Source organism: Oncorhynchus mykiss, chromosome 16 (assembly GCF_013265735.2).
Source record: "Oncorhynchus mykiss isolate Arlee chromosome 16, USDA_OmykA_1.1, whole genome shotgun sequence".
NCBI lineage: Eukaryota > Metazoa > Chordata > Actinopteri > Salmoniformes > Salmonidae > Oncorhynchus > Oncorhynchus mykiss.
The window spans coordinates 73,957,380-73,977,379 of record NC_048580.1 but is presented as its reverse complement, the minus strand read 5'-3'; the positions used below and the strand labels follow the sequence as shown (position 1 = coordinate 73,977,379).

The window sequence follows — 20,000 nt, the reverse complement described above, 5'->3', positions numbered from 1 at the left end:
CAAAACTCCTTCTTTAACCCGTCTCCTCCCCTTCATCTCTACACTGATTGAAGTGGATTTAACAGGTGACATCAAATAAGAGATCACATCTTTCACCTGGATTCACCTGGTCTGTCTATGTAGTGTATATTTAGTAACTTACTTTGAAGAGATGGTGTTTGGTAGTCCAATTTAAATGTACTTGTCTATAACTGCCATTTCCTGAAAGTCAGACTCCTCCCACACGCCAACTCATTTCCCTCGGCTTCAGAAGCATCTGCATTCACCCCAGTGGCTGTTGTTTACCCTTCAATATATTCACCAGACTTGACCCTTGACCCGAGGCAATTTTTTCAAATATTATTCTAGATTATATATATATTTTTATTATAATAATTCACCCCAAAAAAAAGGCATTTTACATACATTTATTTTGTATTAAACAGATTATAACAGATTATAAAAATGAAAAAAAGGATTTGTCCACAATCTGCCTCAACAAAATATAAACAAAATATTTAGTCTGACATCATCCAGGGTCCAGATTTTTGGGGGAATTACCTCATTTGCATATCTTAATAAAAACTATTTCAGAGAAATTGTTATACAGAAAAAGGTTTTATACTTGTGTCTACATTCAACTGGTAAACATCGATTTGGGATTTAAATAAGGAGGGGAAAAAATGGCCCTGTGAGGGTGTGGTGCCCTGGCCTTAATATTTACAATTCTTTACCCTTTATCATGTTGTTGTTGTTGTTATTTCTCTTAGAACTGTCAACACAACAGGGCTGGAGACCACTGTGAAAAGTGTCAGGGTGGTTTCCTTGGTAACCACTCTCTGGATGGACAAGCCCAGTCCTGTGACACCTGCCCCTGTCCTCTACAAGTGGCCTCCAACAAGTCAGTAGCGTCTCCTTTTTCATTCCTCATTCCTCATTCATCCCCTTCATTTGCTCAGCTTTCACGTATTGTAGAAACTGTACGTTTGTTTTGTTTTCCTGACGACAACGTCCGACTTCAATGTAATGTCTCTCTCCTGTGTAGTTTTGCAGTGGGCTGTGTAGAGAAACCCAACAGGATGCTGTGTCTCTGTATGCCTGGCTACGCTGGGCCCCAGTGTGCAAGGTCAGTACTACATACAATGTTGATAAACGCCATATATCATACAGTTATGTTATTATGACATGGCTGTGATATGTGACGTGTTGCCGCGAGTCCCCAAATTAAACTGGAAGTGAAGAGAGCAGTTTTAGGAAGAAAAAGGCTGTTTTTTGTTTTTTATTGACTGAAATCATTTTTAAACTGTTACAAATACACTTTGTACCCATTTCTGTCTCGTCCTCCTTTTTCTCCTGTCTCCTCCCTCTCCCAGGTGTGCTCCCGGTTTCTACGGCAACCCCATGGTGATTGGCAGCACGTGCCAGCCCTGCCATTGCCATGACAACACGGACCCCAACATGCTGTTCAGCGACTGTGACGGGCTGACGGGCGAGTGTCACAGCTGCATGCACAACACTGCCGGGACGCACTGCGAAATCTGTGCCCCCGGTTTCCACGGTGACGCCGTCACTGCCAAGAACTGCACCAGTAAGACCAAAAGGCCTCTGATCTGACAACGCACCTCTCTCTCTCGCTCTCTCTCTCTCTCTCTCTCTCTCTCTCTCTCTCTCTGTCTCAGTCTCAGTCTCAGTCTCTCTCTCTCTCTCTCTCTTTCTCTCTCTGTCTCTGTCTCTGTCTCTGTCTCTGTCTCAGTCTCTCTCTCTCTCTCTCTCTCTCTCTCTCTCTCTCTCTCTCTGTCTCTCTGTCTCTCTGTCTCTCTCTCTCTCTCTCTCTCTCTCTGTCTCTCTCTCTCTCTGTCTCTCACTTTCTCTCTCTGTCTCTCTGTCTCTCTCTCTCTCTCTCTCTCTCTCTCTCTGTCTCTCTCTCTCTCTCTCTCTCTGTCTCTCTCTCTCTCTCTCTCTCTCTCTCTCTCTCTCTCTCTCTGTCTCTCTCTCTCTCTCTAGCTCTCTTTCTCTCTCTCTCTCTCTCTCTCTCTCTCTCTCTCTCTCTCTAGCTCTCTCTCTCTCTCTCTCTCTCTAGCTCTCTCTCTCTCTCTCTCTCTCTGTCTCTCTCTCTGTCTCTCTCTCTCTCTCTCTCTCTCTCTGTCTCTCTCTCTCTCGCTCTATCTCTCTCTAGCGCTCTAGCTCTCTCTCTTTCTCTCTCTCTCTCTAGCTCTCTCTCTAGCACTCTAGCTCTCTAACTCTCTCTCTCTCTCTAGCTCTATCTCTCTCTAGCTCTCTAGCTCTCTCTCTCTCTCTTTCTCTCTCTCTAGCTCTCTCTATCTCTCTCGCTCTCTCTCTCTCTAGCTTTCTCTCTCTCTAGCTCTCTAGCTCTCTCTCTCTCTCACTAGCTCTCTAGCTCTCTAACTCTCTCTCTCTCGCTCTCTCTCTCTCTAGCACTCTATCTCACTCTATCTCTCTCTAGCTCTCTAACTCTCTCTCTCGCTCTCTCTCTCTCTCTCTCTAGCACTCTATCTCTCTCTCTCTCTCTCTCTCTCTAGTTCTGTTTTCACAAGGTCTTAACCTCTTTTAACTTCTATAATAAATCTGGTTCTCTGTGAGAAATGTGTACTGTGTAGCTGTTGCAGTGTTTAGTGATTCCACATCTGTCTGTGCATGACTTCCTGTTGCTGAAGTTACAGTTTTTCTCAATTGCTAAAACACTAAAACCCATTGGCTGAACAAAGTTCTCAATTGCTAAAACACTAAAACCCATTGGCTGAACAAAGTTCTCAATTGCTAAAACACTAAAACCCATTGGCTGAACAAAGTTCTCAGTTGCCTGGACTCATTTAGCTAATTATGCAGTCTGTTGTCAATACCTTAAACCCTTTCACATGATAAAACACAATTTGCAGATCTCACTTAGACTTTTCAGCAAAACTCTGAAACACATTCTCATTCTCAAAACACGTTCTGCACTCTAATGCACATGTCATCCATACTGGTAAACACAAGTGGCAACAATCAAATACAAATAGAGAAGACATGTCATTGATTGAACACAACCACTCAAAATGGATTTAACCTGTTTCAAATGATGCGACACAACCAATATAAGCCAGTTCAGAGAGCAAACAGGTTGTTGAAGGTGGGAAGGAGAACGTCTGAGAATGGATACTGTAGTGCAGTGCATTGTGGGCTGTATACTGTACAATGGATGAATTGTATGGCCCTGAACATTGTGCTTTCCATTTATTAACAGTACTGACTGCTCAATAGATTTTGACTGGTTGCAGGTTAATATCAACAAAGAACAAGAATGACAGTATCACAGAGACAAAGGACAAGTTTGTGAGATGCAGGGTACAGTACTGTAAACATAGGGGTACAAGGAGGAGGAAGAACAAAATTGCAAAGAGCAAAGCAGAGTAGTAATTTCTGATCAAATTTGAGCCACTATGATCGAACATGTTTTCGTTCATCAAAAGACAATGACGGAAAAATATGAATCTTTGTTTTAATAAAAAATGTACTTCTCCCTGAGAATTGTATGTTTTGAACAATGTGTTTTCTATTTTTCGGTGTATTGTTTACTGACTGCTTGAGAGTCTATATCATTTTGATCACTTTGTTTATGATTTGAGAGCAGTGTTTCATTTTGAACACAGGTAAAACTGTTTTGAGGCGAATGTTTCATTTTGCAAGAGGAGTCAGAGGTTATGTAAATAGTGCTTGAAGATGAGGGTTTGTGTTTAATGTTTTCAGGAAACGGAGCAAGGTTTCAGAAATTGTGTTTTATCAATTGAGAAAAAAAAACTGTAATACGTAATAACCTCTGTCTTATTTACCCAGGATGCAACTGCTCCCCATGTGGCACGGCATCATGTGACCCTCACACAGGACAGTGCCAGTGTAAACCTGGTGTGACCGGTCCCCACTGCAACTGTTGTGAGGTTTGTCCTCAGTTTATTTCCCTTATTCATATTCGTGTATATTATGACAATAATTCCTCTTAACTCATCTCGGGAACACAGAACCAAACAAATATTGGCAGAGACTAACTCATAACCAACGTATATAAACCTTAATACGTCATTGATCCTTGGTTGCTTGTCTCTGGCAAGCTTATTGTCATTGTTAGTTATGATATCCTCATTACCGAGCTGTGTCAATAACGTGTTGTGTTTCAGGACGGTGCGTTTGGCTATGAGTCGTGCTCCGGGTGTCGTCGGTGTGACTGTGACGCGGCCGCGGCGCTGGTCCAACCATGTGACCCCAGGAACGGTTCGTGTGCCTGCCAGCCAGGGGTCAATGGACCTAATTGTCGCCAGTGTGCCCCTGGGTACTGGGACTACAGTCCTGAGGGCTGCAAGAGTGAGTTATACCTCCTCCTCCTCCTACGTTCTTAGAAAAAAGGGTTCCAAAAGGGTTCTTCGGCGGTCCCCATAGGAGAACCGTTTTGGATTCTAGATAGAACTCTTTTTGGTTCCAGGTAGAACCCTCTGTGGAAATGGTTTTATTTTGAACCCAAAAGGGTATTACCTGGAACCAAAAGGGTTCTACCTGGAACCAAAAGGGTTCTACCTGGAACCCAAAAGGGTTCTTCAAAGGGTTCTCCTATGGGGACAGCTGAATAACCCTTTTAGGTTCTAGATCACGTTTTTCTCTAAGAGTATGAAAGTAGATATTTAAGCAATAAGGCACCTCGGGGGGGTTGGGGGGGGGGGGGGGGGGGCTAAGGGCTGTTCTTTCGCACAACACAACGCAAAGTGCCTGGATACAACCCTTAACCGTGGTATATTGTCCATATATCACACCCCCCCGAGATGCCTTATTGCTGTCATAAAATGGGTTACCAACGTAATTAGAGCAGTAAAAAATACATGTCTTGTCATACCCGTGGTATACGGTCTGATATACCACGGCTGTCATCCAATCAGCATTCAGGACTCGATCCACCCAGTTTATAATACAGAAGTATACACTGAGTGTACAAAACATTAAGAACACCTTCCTAATATTGAGTTGCACCCCCCTTTTTTGCCCTCAGAACAGCCTCAATTCGTCGGGGCGTGGGACTCTACAAGGTGTCGAAAGCATTCCACAGGAATGCTGGCCCTCGTTGACTCCAATGCTTCTCACAGCTGTGTCAACTTGGCTGGAAACTGTTGGAAACTGACGAATGTGAAAAACCAAGCAGTGTGGCAGTTCTTAACACACGTGAACCGGTGCGCCTGGTACCTACTACCACCGTTTAAAGGCATTTACATACAGTGCCTTGCGAAAGTATTCGGCCCCCTTGAACTTTGCGACCTTTTGCCACATTTCAGGCTTCAAACATAAAGATATAAAACTGTATTTTTTTGTGAAGAATCAACAACAAGTGGGACACAATAATGAAGTGGAACGACATTTATTGGATATTTAAAACTTTTTTAACAAATCAAAAACTGAAAAATTGGGCGTGCAAAATTATTCAGCCCCCTTAAGTTAATACTTTGTAGAGCCACCTTTTGCTGCGATTACAGCTGTAAGTCGCTTGGGGTATGTCTCTATCCGTTTTGCACATCGAGAGACTGAAATGTTTTCCCATTTCTCCTTGCAAAACAGCTCGAGCTCAGTGAGGTTGGATGGAGAGCATTTGTGAACAGCAGTTTTCAGTTCTTTCCACAGATTCTCGATTGGATTCAGGTCTGGACTTTGACTTGGCCATTCTAACACCTGGATATGTTCATTTTTGAACCATTCCATTGTAGATGTTGCTTTATGTTTTGGGTCATTGTCTTGTTGGAAGACAAATCTCTGTCCCAGTCTCAGGTCTTTTGCAGACTCCATCAGGTTTTCTTCCAGAATGGTCCTATATTTGGCTCCATCCATCTTCCCATCAATTTTAACCATCTTCCCTGTCCCTGCTGAAGAAAAGCAGGCCCAAACCATGATGCTGCCACCACCATGTTTGACAGTGGGGATGGTGTGTTCAGAGTGATGAGCTGTGTTGCTTTTACGCCAAACATAACGTTTTGCATTGTTGCCAAAAAGTTCAATTTTGGTTTCATCTGACCAGAGCACCTTCTTCCACATGTTTGGTGTGTCTCCCAGGTGGCTTGTGGCAAACTTTAAACAACACTTTTTATGGATATCTTTTAGAAATGGCTTTCTTCTTGCCACTCTTCCATAAAGGCCAGATTTGTGCAATATACGACTGATTGTTGTCCTATGGACAGAGTCTCCCACCTCAGCTGTAGATCTCTGCAGTTCATCCAGAGTGATCATGGGCCTCTTGGCTGCATCTCTGATCAGTCTTCTCCTTGTATGAGCTGAAAGTTTAGAGGGACGGCCAGGTCTTGGTAGATTTGCAGTGGTCTGATACTCCTTCCATTTCAATATTATCGCTTGCACAGTGCTCCTTGGGATGTTTAAAGCTTGGGAAATATTTTTGTATCCAAATCCGGCTTTAAACTTCTTCACAACAGTATCTCGGACCTGCCTGGTGTGTTCCTTGTTCTTCATGATGCTCTCTGCGCTTTTAACGGACCTCTGAGACTATCACAGTGCAGGTGCATTTATACGGAGACTTGATTACACACAGGTGGATTGTATTTATCATCATTAGTCATTTAGGTCAACATTGGATCATTCAGAGATCCTCACTGAACTTCTGGAGAGAGTTTGCTGCACTGAAAGTAAAGGTGCTGAATAATTTTGCACGCCCAATTTTTCAGTTTTTGATTTGTTAAAAAAGTTTGAAATATCCAATAAATGTCGTTCCACTTCATGATTGTGTCCCACTTGTTGTTGATTCTTCACAAAAAAATACAGTTTTATATCTTTATGTTTGAAGCCTGAAATGTGGCAAAAGGTCGCAAAGTTCAAGGGGGCCGAATACTTTCGCAAGGCACTGTATGTTGTCTTGTCCATTCACTCTCTGAATGGCACACATCCACAATCCACGTCTCAGCTGTCTCAAGACTTCAAAAATCATTCTTTAATCTGTCTCCTCCCCTTCATCTACATTGACTGAATTAGATTTAAAAAGGGTTATCAATAAGGGATCATAGCTTTCACCCGGTCAATCTATGTCATGGAAAGATGTTCCTAATGTTGAGTACATCGTATGAAACCAGGCGCACCAGGAATCGAACCCACAATCCTGCCGTTGCATTCGACATGCTCTACTAACTGAACCACGACAAGCTGGAGTATATGCAAGATGTGGACTGAGCTTGACACTGTGTGTGTGTGTGTGTGTGTGTGTGTGTGTGTGTGTGTGTGTGTGTGTGTGTGTGTGTGTGTGTGTGTGTGTGTGTCTTCCATTCTCTTCAGAGTGTGAGTGTAAGCATGGGCGCTGTGACCCTCGGACAGGGGAGTGTCGCTGTGGAGACGGCCTAACAGGCAAACAGTGTGACAGCTGTTCCCATAGATACAGTGTTCCTGTACAACACGGACATGACATGACCTGCCAACGTAAGTAATGTGTCTGTTAATGAATCCATATCTGCTTTTGGATTGGCATTGTTTTACTTTGATTTTATTTGAGAGGGGGAGAAGGAGATGGAGACAGGGAGAGGGGGAGAAGGAGATGGAGAGGGGGAGATGGACAGGGGGAGGGGGAGAAAGGAGAGGGAGACAGGGAGAGGGGGAGAAGGAGATGGAGACAGGGAGAGGGGGAGAAGGAGATGGAGACAGGGAGAGGGGGAGAAGGAGATGGAGAGGGGGAGATGGACAGGGGGAGGGGGAGAAAGGAGAGGGAGACAGGGAGAGGGGGAGAAGGAGATGGCGACAGGGAGAGATGGACAGGGGGAGGGAGAGATGGACAGGGGGAGGGAGAGATGGACAGGGGGAGAAAGGAGAGGGAGACAGGGAGAGGGGGAGATGGACAGGGGGAGAAAGGAGATGGAGACAGGGAGAGGGAGAGAAAGGAGAGGGAGACAGGGAGAGGGGGAGAAGGAGATGGAGACAGGGAGAGGGGGAGATGGACAGGGGGAGAAAGGAGATGGAGACAGGGAGAGGGAGAGAAAGGAGAGGGAGACAGGGAAAGGGGGAGAAGGAGATGGAGACAGGGAGAGATGGGGAGGGAGAGATGGACAGGGGGAGGGAGAGATGGACAGGGGGAGGGAGAGAAGGAGATGGAGAGGGGGAGAAGGAGATGGAGACAGGGAGAGGGGGAGAAGGAGATGGAGACAGGGAGAGGGGAGAAGGAGATGGAGACAGGGAGAGATGGACAGGGGGAGGGAGAGATGGACAGGGGGATGGGGAGAGACAGGACAGGGGGAGGGAGAGATGGACAGGGGGAGAGAGATGGACAGGGGGAGAGAGATGGACAGGGGGAGAGAGATGGACAGGGGGAGGGATAGATGGACAGGGGAGGGAGAGATTGACAGGGGGAGGGAGAGATTGACAGGGGAAGGGAGAGATGGACAGGGGGAGGGAGAGATGGACAGGGGGAGGTTGGGGGAAGGAGAAGCGAGAAAAGGGAGAGGGGGAAGAGGTAGAAGGGGAGAAGGAGAAAGAGAAGGAGAAAGAGAAGGAGAGAGTCAAGGAGAGAGGAGAAAGAGAACGAGAGAGGAGAAAGAGAAGGAGAGAGTCAAGGAGAGAGGAGAAAGAGAAGGAGAGAGTCAAGGAGAGAGGAGAAAGAGAAGGAGAGAGGAGAAAGAGAGAGGAGAAAGAGAACGAGAGAGGAGAAAGAGAAGGAGAGAGTCAAGGAGAGAGTCAAAGAGAGAGGAGAAAGAGAAGGAGAGAGTCAAAGAGAGAGGAGAAAGAGAACGAGAGAGGAGAAAGAGAAGGAGAGAGTCAAGGAGAGAGGAGAAAGAGAAGGAGAGAGTCAAAGAGAGAGGAGAAAGAGAACGAGAGAGGAGAAAGAGAAGGAGAGAGTCAAGGAGAGAGGAGAAAGAGAACGAGAGAGGAGAAAGAGAAGGAGAGAGTCAAGGAGAGAGGAGAAAGAGAACGAGAGAGGAGAAAGAGAAGGAGAGAGTCAAAGAGAGAGGAGAAAGAGAAGGAGAGAGTCAAAGAGAGAGGAGAAAGAGAACGAGAGAGGAGAAAGAGAAGGAGAGAGTCAAGGAGAGAGGAGAAAGAGAACGAGAGAGTCAAAGAGAGAGGAGAAAGAGAACGAGAGAGGAGAAAGAGAAGGAGAGAGTCAAGGAGAGAGGAGAAAGAGAACGAGAGAGTCAAAGAGAGAGGAGAAAGAGAACGAGAGAGGAGAAAGAGAACGAGAGAGTCAAGGAGAGAGGAGAAAGAGAACGAGAGAGTCAAAGAGAGAGGAGAAAGAGAACGAGAGAGGAGAAAGAGAAGGAGAGAGTCAAGGAGAGAGGAGAAAGAGAACGAGAGAGTCAAGGAGAGAGGAGAAAGAGAACGAGAGAGGAGAAAGAGAACGAGAGAGTCAAGGAGAAAGAGAAGGAGAGTGGCAAACCATAGCTTGGTTCTGTTCCAGTATTCTGATGAAGGTGACTAAATGTGTGTCCTTTCAGCTTGTGACAGCTGTGTAATTGTCCTGTTGGAGGATCTGGACAAAATTAACGACAACTTTGGCTCCGTGGCTCATCAGCTGATCAACCTGAACGCCTCCTCTATCACCTTGACTCAGCTAAACAACCTCAGCAGATCCATGGACAATATCTCTGTGAGTACACACACACACACACATTGTAATTACACACACACACACACACATGATATGTTTGTCTTTCTTGAACTGCATTGTGGGTTAAGGACTTGTAAGGAAGCATTTCACGGTAAGATCTACACTTGTTGTATTTCGGCCACATGTGACAAATACAAATATATATTTTTATTTTATTTTATATTTTTATATTTTTTCTCCCCAATTCCGTGGTTTCCAATTGTTAGTAATTACTATCTTGTCTCATCGCTACAACTCCCGTACGGGCTCGGGAGAGACGAAGGTTGAAAGCCATGCGTCCTCCGATACACAACCCAACCTAGCCGCACTGCTTCTTAACACAGCGCGCATCCAACCCGGAAGCCAGCCGCACCAATGTGTCGGAGGAAACACCGTGCACCTGGCAACCTTGGTTAGCGCGCACAGGAGTCGCTGGTGCGCGATGAGACAAGGACATCCCTACCAACCAAGCCCTCCCTAACCCGGACGACGCTAGGCCAATTGTGTGTCGCCCCATGGACCTCCCGGTCGCGGCCGGCTGAGACAGAGCCCGGGCTTGAACCCAGAGTCTCTGGTGGCAAAGCTAGCACTGCGATGCAAGGATCACTGCGCCACACGGGAGGCCATGACAAATACAATTTTATTTTATTTGAAAAACACTCGTTCAATATCTGTTGACTGAGATTGACTCTGTTTCCCAGAATGCCATAGAGAACTACAACAGTACTCTGGATGAGAGCCGGAACAGAGCGGACATGTTGGAGGGAGAGATCATGACCATCAACTCAGACATCCTCGGCCTGGAGGATAAGGTGATGAAGATCTGTGTCGAGCATCTCTCTGTCCACCCTTCTCTGTCATTATTTAATCAGTTATTCAGAGACAATGACCATCTCTGTCCACCCTTCTCTGTCATTATTTAATCAGTTATTCAGAGACAATGACCATCTCTGTCCACCCTTCTCTGTCATTATTTAATCAGTTATTCAGAGACAATGACCATCTCTGTCCACCCTTCTCTGTCATTATTTAATCAGTTATTCAGAGACAATGACCATCTCTGTCCACCCTTCTCTGTCATTATTTAATCAGTTATTCAGAGACAATGACCATCTCTGTCCACCCTTCTCTGTCATTATTTAATCAGTTATTCAGAGACAATGACCATCTCTGTCCACCCTTCTCTGTCATTATTTAATCAGTTATTCAGAGACAATGACCATCTCTGTCCACCCTTCTCTGTCATTATTTAATCAGTTATTCAGAGACAATGACCATCTCTGTCCACCCTTCTCTGTCATTTATTTAATCAGTTATTCAGAGTCGAGCATCTCTCTGTCCTTCTCTGTCATTTATTTAATCAGTTATTCAGAGACAATGACCATCTCTGTCCACCCTTCTCTGTCATTATTTAATCAGTTATTCCGAGACAATGACCATCTCTGTCCACCCTTCTCTGTCATTTATTTAATCAGTTATTCAGAGTCGAGCATCTCTCTGTCCTTCTCTGTCATTTATTTAATCAGTTATTCAGAGTCGAGCATCTCTCTGTCCTTCTCTGTCATTTATTTAATCAGTTATTCAGAGTCGAGCATCTCTCTGTCCGCCCCTTCTCTGTCATTATTTAATCAGTTATTCAGAGACAATGACCATCTCTGTCCACCCTTCTCTGTCATTTATTTAATCAGTTATTCAGAGACAATGACCGTCTCTGTCCACCCTTCTCTGTCATTTATTTAATCAGTTATTCAGAGTCGAGCATCTCTCTGTCCTTCTCTGTCATTTATTTAATCAGTTATTCAGAGTCGAGCATCTCTCTGTCCGCCCCTTCTCTGTCATTATTTAATCAGTTATTCAGAGACAATGACCATCTCTGTCCACCCTTCTCTGTCATTTATTTAATCAGTTATTCAGAGACAATGACCATCTCTGTCCACCCTTCTCTGTCATTATTTAATCAGTTATTCAGAGACAATGACCATCTCTGCCCGCCCCTTCTCTGTCATTATTTAATCAGTTATTCAGAGACAATGACCATCTCTGTCCACCCTTCTCTGTCATTTATTTAATCAGTTATTCAGAGACAATGACCATCTCTGTCCACCCTTCTCTGTCATTATTTAATCAGTTATTCAGAGACAATGACCATCTCTGTCCACCCTTCTCTGTCATTATTTAATCAGTTATTCAGAGACAATGACCGTCTCTGTCCACCCTTCTCTGTCATTTATTTAATCAGTTATTCAGAGACAATGACCGTCTCTGTCCACCCTTCTCTGTCATTATTTAATCAGTTATTCAGAGACAATGACCATCTCTGTCCACCCTTCTCTGTCATTTATTTAATCAGTTATTCAGAGTCGAGCATCTCTCTGTCCTTCTCTGTCATTTATTTAATCAGTTATTCAGAGACAATGACCATCTCTGTCCACCCTTCTCTGTCATTATTTAATCAGTTATTCCGAGACAATGACCATCTCTGTCCACCCTTCTCTGTCATTTATTTAATCAGTTATTCAGAGTCGAGCATCTCTCTGTCCTTCTCTGTCATTTATTTAATCAGTTATTCAGAGTCGAGCATCTCTCTGTCCTTCTCTGTCATTTATTTAATCAGTTATTCAGAGTCGAGCATCTCTCTGTCCGCCCCTTCTCTGTCATTATTTAATCAGTTATTCAGAGACAATGACCATCTCTGTCCACCCTTCTCTGTCATTTATTTAATCAGTTATTCAGAGACAATGACCGTCTCTGTCCACCCTTCTCTGTCATTTATTTAATCAGTTATTCAGAGTCGAGCATCTCTCTGTCCTTCTCTGTCATTTATTTAATCAGTTATTCAGAGTCGAGCATCTCTCTGTCCGCCCCTTCTCTGTCATTATTTAATCAGTTATTCAGAGACAATGACCATCTCTGTCCACCCTTCTCTGTCATTTATTTAATCAGTTATTCAGAGACAATGACCATCTCTGTCCACCCTTCTCTGTCATTATTTAATCAGTTATTCAGAGACAATGACCATCTCTGCCCGCCCCTTCTCTGTCATTATTTAATCAGTTATTCAGAGACAATGACCATCTCTGTCCACCCTTCTCTGTCATTTATTTAATCAGTTATTCAGAGTCGAGCATCTCTCTGTCCGCCCCTTCTCTGTCATTATTTAATCAGTTATTCAGAGACAATGACCATCTCTGTCCACCCTTCTCTGTCATTTATTTAATCAGTTATTCAGAGACAATGACCATCTCTGTCCACCCTTCTCTGTCATTATTTAATCAGTTATTCAGAGACAATGACCATCTCTGCCCGCCCCTTCTCTGTCATTATTTAATCAGTTATTCAGAGACAATGACCATCTCTGTCCACCCTTCTCTGTCATTTATTTAATCAGTTATTCAGAGACAATGACCATCTCTGTCCACCCTTCTCTGTCATTATTTAATCAGTTATTCAGAGACAATGACCATCTCTGTCCACCCTTCTCTGTCATTTATTTAATCAGTTATTCAGAGTCGAGCATCTCTCTGTCCTTCTCTGTCATTTATTTAATCAGTTATTCAGAGACAATGACCATCTCTGTCCACCCTTCTCTGTCATTATTTAATCAGTTATTCCGAGACAATGACCATCTCTGTCCACCCTTCTCTGTCATTTATTTAATCAGTTATTCAGAGTCGAGCATCTCTCTGTCCTTCTCTGTCATTTATTTAATCAGTTATTCAGAGTCGAGCATCTCTCTGTCCTTCTCTGTCATTTATTTAATCAGTTATTCAGAGTCGAGCATCTCTCTGTCCGCCCCTTCTCTGTCATTATTTAATCAGTTATTCAGAGACAATGACCATCTCTGTCCACCCTTCTCTGTCATTTATTTAATCAGTTATTCAGAGACAATGACCGTCTCTGTCCACCCTTCTCTGTCATTTATTTAATCAGTTATTCAGAGTCGAGCATCTCTCTGTCCTTCTCTGTCATTTATTTAATCAGTTATTCAGAGTCGAGCATCTCTCTGTCCGCCCCTTCTCTGTCATTATTTAATCAGTTATTCAGAGACAATGACCATCTCTGTCCACCCTTCTCTGTCATTTATTTAATCAGTTATTCAGAGACAATGACCATCTCTGTCCACCCTTCTCTGTCATTATTTAATCAGTTATTCAGAGACAATGACCATCTCTGCCCGCCCCTTCTCTGTCATTATTTAATCAGTTATTCAGAGACAATGACCATCTCTGTCCACCCTTCTCTGTCATTTATTTAATCAGTTATTCAGAGACAATGACCATCTCTGTCCACCCTTCTCTGTCATTATTTAATCAGTTATTCAGAGACAATGACCATCTCTGTCCACCCTTCTCTGTCATTATTTAATCAGTTATTCAGAGACAATGACCGTCTCTGTCCACCCTTCTCTGTCATTTATTTAATCAGTTATTCAGAGACAATGACCGTCTCTGTCCACCCTTCTCTGTCATTATTTAATCAGTTATTCCGAGACAATGACCATCTCTGTCCACCCTTCTCTGTCATTTATTTAATCAGTTATTCAGAGTCGAGCATCTCTCTGTCCTTCTCTGTCATTTATTTAATCAGTTATTCAGAGTCGAGCATCTCTCTGTCCTTCTCTGTCATTTATTTAATCAGTTATTCAGAGTCGAGCATCTCTCTGTCCGCCCCTTCTCTGTCATTATTTAATCAGTTATTCAGAGACAATGACCATCTCTGTCCACCCTTCTCTGTCATTTATTTAATCAGTTATTCAGAGACAATGACCGTCTCTGTCCACCCTTCTCTGTCATTTATTTAATCAGTTATTCAGAGTCGAGCATCTCTCTGTCCTTCTCTGTCATTTATTTAATCAGTTATTCAGAGTCGAGCATCTCTCTGTCCGCCCCTTCTCTGTCATTATTTAATCAGTTATTCAGAGACAATGACCATCTCTGTCCACCCTTCTCTGTCATTTATTTAATCAGTTATTCAGAGACAATGACCATCTCTGTCCACCCTTCTCTGTCATTATTTAATCAGTTATTCAGAGACAATGACCATCTCTGCCCGCCCCTTCTCTGTCATTATTTAATCAGTTATTCAGAGACAATGACCATCTCTGTCCACCCTTCTCTGTCATTTATTTAATCAGTTATTCAGAGACAATGACCATCTCTGTCCACCCTTCTCTGTCATTATTTAATCAGTTATTCAGAGACAATGACCATCTCTGTCCACCCTTCTCTGTCATTATTTAATCAGTTATTCAGAGACAATGACCGTCTCTGTCCACCCTTCTCTGTCATTTATTTAATCAGTTATTCAGAGTCGAGCATCTCTCTGTCCTTCTCTGTCATTTATTTAATCAGTTATTCAGAGTCGAGCATCTCTCTGTCCTTCTCTGTCATTTATTTAATCAGTTATTCCGAGACAATGACCATCTCTGTCCACCCTTCTCTGTCATTATTTAATCAGTTATTCCGAGACAATGACCATCTCTGTCCACCCTTCTCTGTCATTTATTTAATCAGTTATTCAGAGTCGAGCATCTCTCTGTCCTTCTCTGTCATTTATTTAATCAGTTATTCAGAGTCGAGCATCTCTCTGTCCTTCTCTGTCATTTATTTAATCAGTTATTCAGAGACAATGACCATCTCTGTCCACCCTTCTCTGTCATTATTTAATCAGTTATTCCGAGACAATGACCATCTCTGTCCACCCTTCTCTGTCATTTATTTAATCAGTTATTCAGAGTCGAGCATCTCTCTGTCCTTCTCTGTCATTTATTTAATCAGTTATTCAGAGTCGAGCATCTCTCTGTCCTTCTCTGTCATTCATTTAATCAGTTATTCAGAGTCGAGCATCTCTCTGTCCTTCTCTGTCATTTATTTAATCAGTTATTCAGAGTCGAGCATCTCTCTGTCCGCCCCTTCTCTGTCATTATTTAATCAGTTATTCAGAGACAATGACCATCTCTGTCCACCCTTCTCTGTCATTTATTTAATCAGTTATTCAGAGACAATGACCATCTCTGTCCACCCTTCTCTGTCATTATTTAATCAGTTATTCAGAGACAATGACCATCTCTGCCCGCCCCTTCTCTGTCATTATTTAATCAGTTATTCAGAGACAATGACCATCTCTGTCCACCCTTCTCTGTCATTTATTTAATCAGTTATTCAGAGACAATGACCATCTCTGTCCACCCTTCTCTGTCATTATTTAATCAGTTATTCAGAGACAATGACCATCTCTGTCCACCCTTCTCTGTCATTATTTAATCAGTTATTCAGAGACAATGACCGTCTCTGTCCACCCTTCTCTGTCATTTATTTAATCAGTTATTCAGAGTCGAGCATCTCTCTGTCCTTATCTGTCATTTATTTAATCAGTTATTCAGAGTCGAGCATCTCTCTGTCCTTCTCTGTCATTTATTTAATCAGTTATTCCGAGACAATGACCATCTCTGTCCACCCTTCTCTGTCATTATTTAATCAGTTATTCCGAGACAATGACCATCTCTGTCCACCCTTCTCTGTCATTTATTTAATCAGTTATTCAGAGTCGAGCATCTCTCTGTCCTTCTCTGTCATTTATTTAATCAGTTATTCAGAGTCGAGCATCTCTCTGTCCTTCTCTGTCATTTATTTAATCAGTTATTCAGAGTCGAGCATCTCTCTGTCCTTCTCTGTCATTTATTTAATCAGTTATTCAGAGACGAGCATCTCTCTGTCCGCCCCTTCTCTGTCATTATTTAATCAGTTATTCAGAGACAATGACCATCTCTGTCCACCCTTCTCTGTCATTTATTTAATCAGTTATTCAGAGACAATGACCATCTCTGTCCACCCTTCTCTGTCATTATTTAATCAGTTATTCAGAGACAATGACCATCTCTGCCCGCCCCTTCTCTGTCATTATTTAATCAGTTATTCAGAGACAATGACCATCTCTGTCCACCCTTCTCTGTCATTTATTTAATCAGTTATTCAGAGACAATGACCATCTCTGTCCACCCTTCTCTGTCATTATTTAATCAGTTATTCAGAGACAATGACCATCTCTGTCCACCCTTCTCTGTCATTATTTAATCAGTTATTCAGAGACAATGACCGTCTCTGTCCACCCTTCTCTGTCATTTATTTAATCAGTTATTCAGAGTCGAGCATCTCTCTGTCCTTCTCTGTCATTTATTTAATCAGTTATTCAGAGTCGAGCATCTCTCTGTCCTTCTCTGTCATTTATTTAATCAGTTATTCCGAGACAATGACCATCTCTGTCCACCCTTCTCTGTCATTTATTTAATCAGTTATTCAGAGTCGAGCATCTCTCTGTCCTTCTCTGTCATTATACGTTTTATTCTTCTCATTTTCCTTTTTAAAAACGTGCATTGTCCTTTCCTTTATTCACATAAATATTAATTATTTAAATTCATAACAGTTTCAAGTGTTCAAATACATACATATGTGTATCTACTTGTATCTCCATTACTCCAACATCAGCTTATTGGACTTTATGCAGTTGCGTATCCCAACAAGAATTGATGGTAAGAATGAATGACAGGTGTGCTGATGTAAATGTTGTCCTCCCGCCAGGTGGTGGCGGTAGCAGAAGAAGCAGACAGTCTGGGGAATAGCAGCAGCAACACCCATCAGAGAGCCCAGGACCTGCTGTCACACATGAAGAACATAGTAGGAGAGGTGGAAGGTAGCTGAGAAACCTTTATGGGGGAACCTTCAATCTGAGTCGATGTTTGTCAGTGAAGATTATTCGTTAAGAGGAGTTCATCCCTCATTTTGTTTGGATTCAAATACATCCATCAAAATACAAAACTCTGATTTTAAAGGTATGAGGACACCTGTCGTCTAACATCTCATTAAAAACCATTAATATGGAGTTGGTCCCCCCTTTGCTGCTATAACAACCTCCACTCTTCTGGGAAGACTTTCCACTAGATGTTGGAACATTGCTGCTATAACAGCCTCCACTCTTCTGGGAAGACTTTCCACTAGATGTTGGAACATTGCTGCTATAACAACCTCCACTCTTCTGGGAAGACTTTCCACTAGATGTTGGAACATTGCTGCTATAACAGCCTCCACTCTTCTGGGAAGACTTTCCACTAGATGTTGGAACATTGCTGCTATAACAGCCTCCACTCTTCTGGGAAGACTTTCCACTAGATGTAGGAACATTGCTGCTATAACAACCTCCACTCTTCTGGGAAGACTTTCCACTAGATGTTGGAACATTGCTGCTATAACAGCCTCCAGTCTTCTGGGAAGACTTTCCACTAGATGTTGGAACATTGCTGCTATAACAGCCTCCACTCTTCTGGGAAGGCTTTCCACTAGATGTAGGAACATTACTGCTATAACAGCCTCCACTCTTCTGGGAAAGCTTTCCACTAGATGTTGGAACATTGCTGCTATAACAGCCTCTACTGTTCTGGGAAGGCTTTCCACTAGATGTTGGAGCATTGCTGCTATAACATCCTCCAGTCTTCTGGGAAGACTTTCCTCTAGATGTTGGAACATTGCTGCTATAACAGCCTCCACTCTTCTGGGAAGGCTTTCCACTAGATGTAGGAACATTGCTGCTATAACAACCTCCACTCTTCTGGGAAGGCTTTCCACTAGATGTTGGAACATTGCTGCTATAACAGCCTCCACTCTTCTGGGAAGGCTTTCCACTAGATGTTGGAACATTGCTGCTATAACAGCCTCCACTCTTCTGGGAAGGCTTTCCACTAGATGTTGGAACATTGCTGCTATAACAGCCTCCACTCTTCTGGGAAGGCTTTCCACTAGATGTTGGAGCATTGCTGCTATAACATCCTCCACTCTTCTGGGAAGACTTTCCACTAGATGTTGGAACATTGCTGCTATAACATCCTCCACTCTTCTGGGAAGGCTTTCCACTAGATGTTGGAGCATTGCTGCTATAACATCCTCCACTCTTCTGGGAAGACTTTCCTCTAGATGTTGGAACATTGCTGCAGGGGGACTTGCTTCCATTCAGCCACAAGAGCATTAGTGAGGTCGGGCACTGATGTTGGGGGCGATTAGGCCTGGCTCACAGTCGGCGTTCCAATTCATCCCAAAGGTGTTCGATGGGGTTGAGGTCAGGGCTCTGTGCAGGCCACTCAAGTTCTTCCACACCCACCTGGACAAAACAATTCTGTATGGACCTCTCTTTGTGCACGGGGGCATTGTCATGCTGAAACAGGAAAGGGCCTTCCCCAAACTGTTTCCACAAAGTTGGAAGAACAGAATTGTCTAGAATATCATTGTATGCTGTAGCGTTAAGATTTCCCTTCACTGGAACTAAGGGGCCCGAACCATGAAAAACAGCCCCAGACCATTATTCCTCCTCCACCAAACTTTACAGTTGGCACTATGCATTTGGGCAAGTAGCGTTCTCCTGGAATCTGCCAAACCCAGATTCGTCAGTCAGGCAGCCAGATGCTGAAGCGTGATTCTTCACTCCAGATAACGCGTTTCCACTGCTCCAGAGTCCAATGGCGGCGAGCTTTACACCACTCCAGCCGACGCTTGGCATTGCGCATGGTGATATTAGGCTTGTATGTTGCTGCTCGGCCATGGCAACTCATTTCATGAAGCTCCAGACGAACAGTTCTTGTGCTGACGTTGCTTCCAGAGGCAGTTTGGAACTCGGTAGTGAGTGTTGCAACCAAGGACAGACAAATTCTACACGCTACGCACTTCAGTATTTGGTGGTCCCGTTCTGTGAGCTTGTGTGGCCTACCACTTCCCAGCTGTGCCGTTGTTGCTCCTAGATGTTTCTACTTTACAATAACAGCACTTACAGTTGACATGGGTAGCTCTGGCTGGACAGAAATGTGATGAACTGACTTGCCACATTGAAAGTCACTGAGCACTTCAGTAAGGTCATGCCACTGCCAATGTTTGTCTGTGGAGATTAGTGTGTGCTTGATTTTATACACCTGTCAGCCGCAGGGGTGGCTGAAATAGCCAAATCCACACACTTTTTTACAGTGCCTTCTGAAAGTATTCAGACCCCTTGACTAACATTTTGTTACATTACAGCACCACAATGACATCACAATACCTCATAATGACATCACAATACTCCATAATGACATCACAATACCCCATAATGACATCACAATACCCCATAATGACATCACAACACCTCATAATGACATCACAATACCCCATAATGACATCACAATACCCCATAATGACATCACAACACCCCATAATGACATCACAATACCCCATAATGACATCACAACACCCCATAATGACATCACAATACCCCATAATGACATCACAATACCCCATAATGACATCACAACACCCCATAATGACATCACAATACCCCATAATGACATCACAACACCCCATAATGACATCACAATACCCCATAATGACATCACAATACCCCATAATGACAT

At 43.3% G+C, this 20,000-nt stretch overlaps 1 protein-coding gene across 1 annotated transcript in view; it reads left to right on the top strand.

The window, feature by feature from the left end:
* Positions 1–20,000, top strand: part of lama5 (laminin, alpha 5) — a 276,711-nt gene that overhangs the window by 178,519 nt on the left and 78,192 nt on the right. The window contains exons 43-51 of the mRNA XM_036947797.1: positions 750–880; positions 1,025–1,105; positions 1,353–1,567; positions 3,814–3,914; positions 4,152–4,335; positions 7,285–7,425; positions 9,426–9,577; positions 10,279–10,389; positions 17,155–17,266. Of these exons, the coding sequence (XP_036803692.1) occupies positions 750–880; positions 1,025–1,105; positions 1,353–1,567; positions 3,814–3,914; positions 4,152–4,335; positions 7,285–7,425; positions 9,426–9,577; positions 10,279–10,389; positions 17,155–17,266 (1,228 nt within the window). The remainder of the gene's footprint in view (positions 1–749; positions 881–1,024; positions 1,106–1,352; positions 1,568–3,813; positions 3,915–4,151; positions 4,336–7,284; positions 7,426–9,425; positions 9,578–10,278; positions 10,390–17,154; positions 17,267–20,000) is intronic.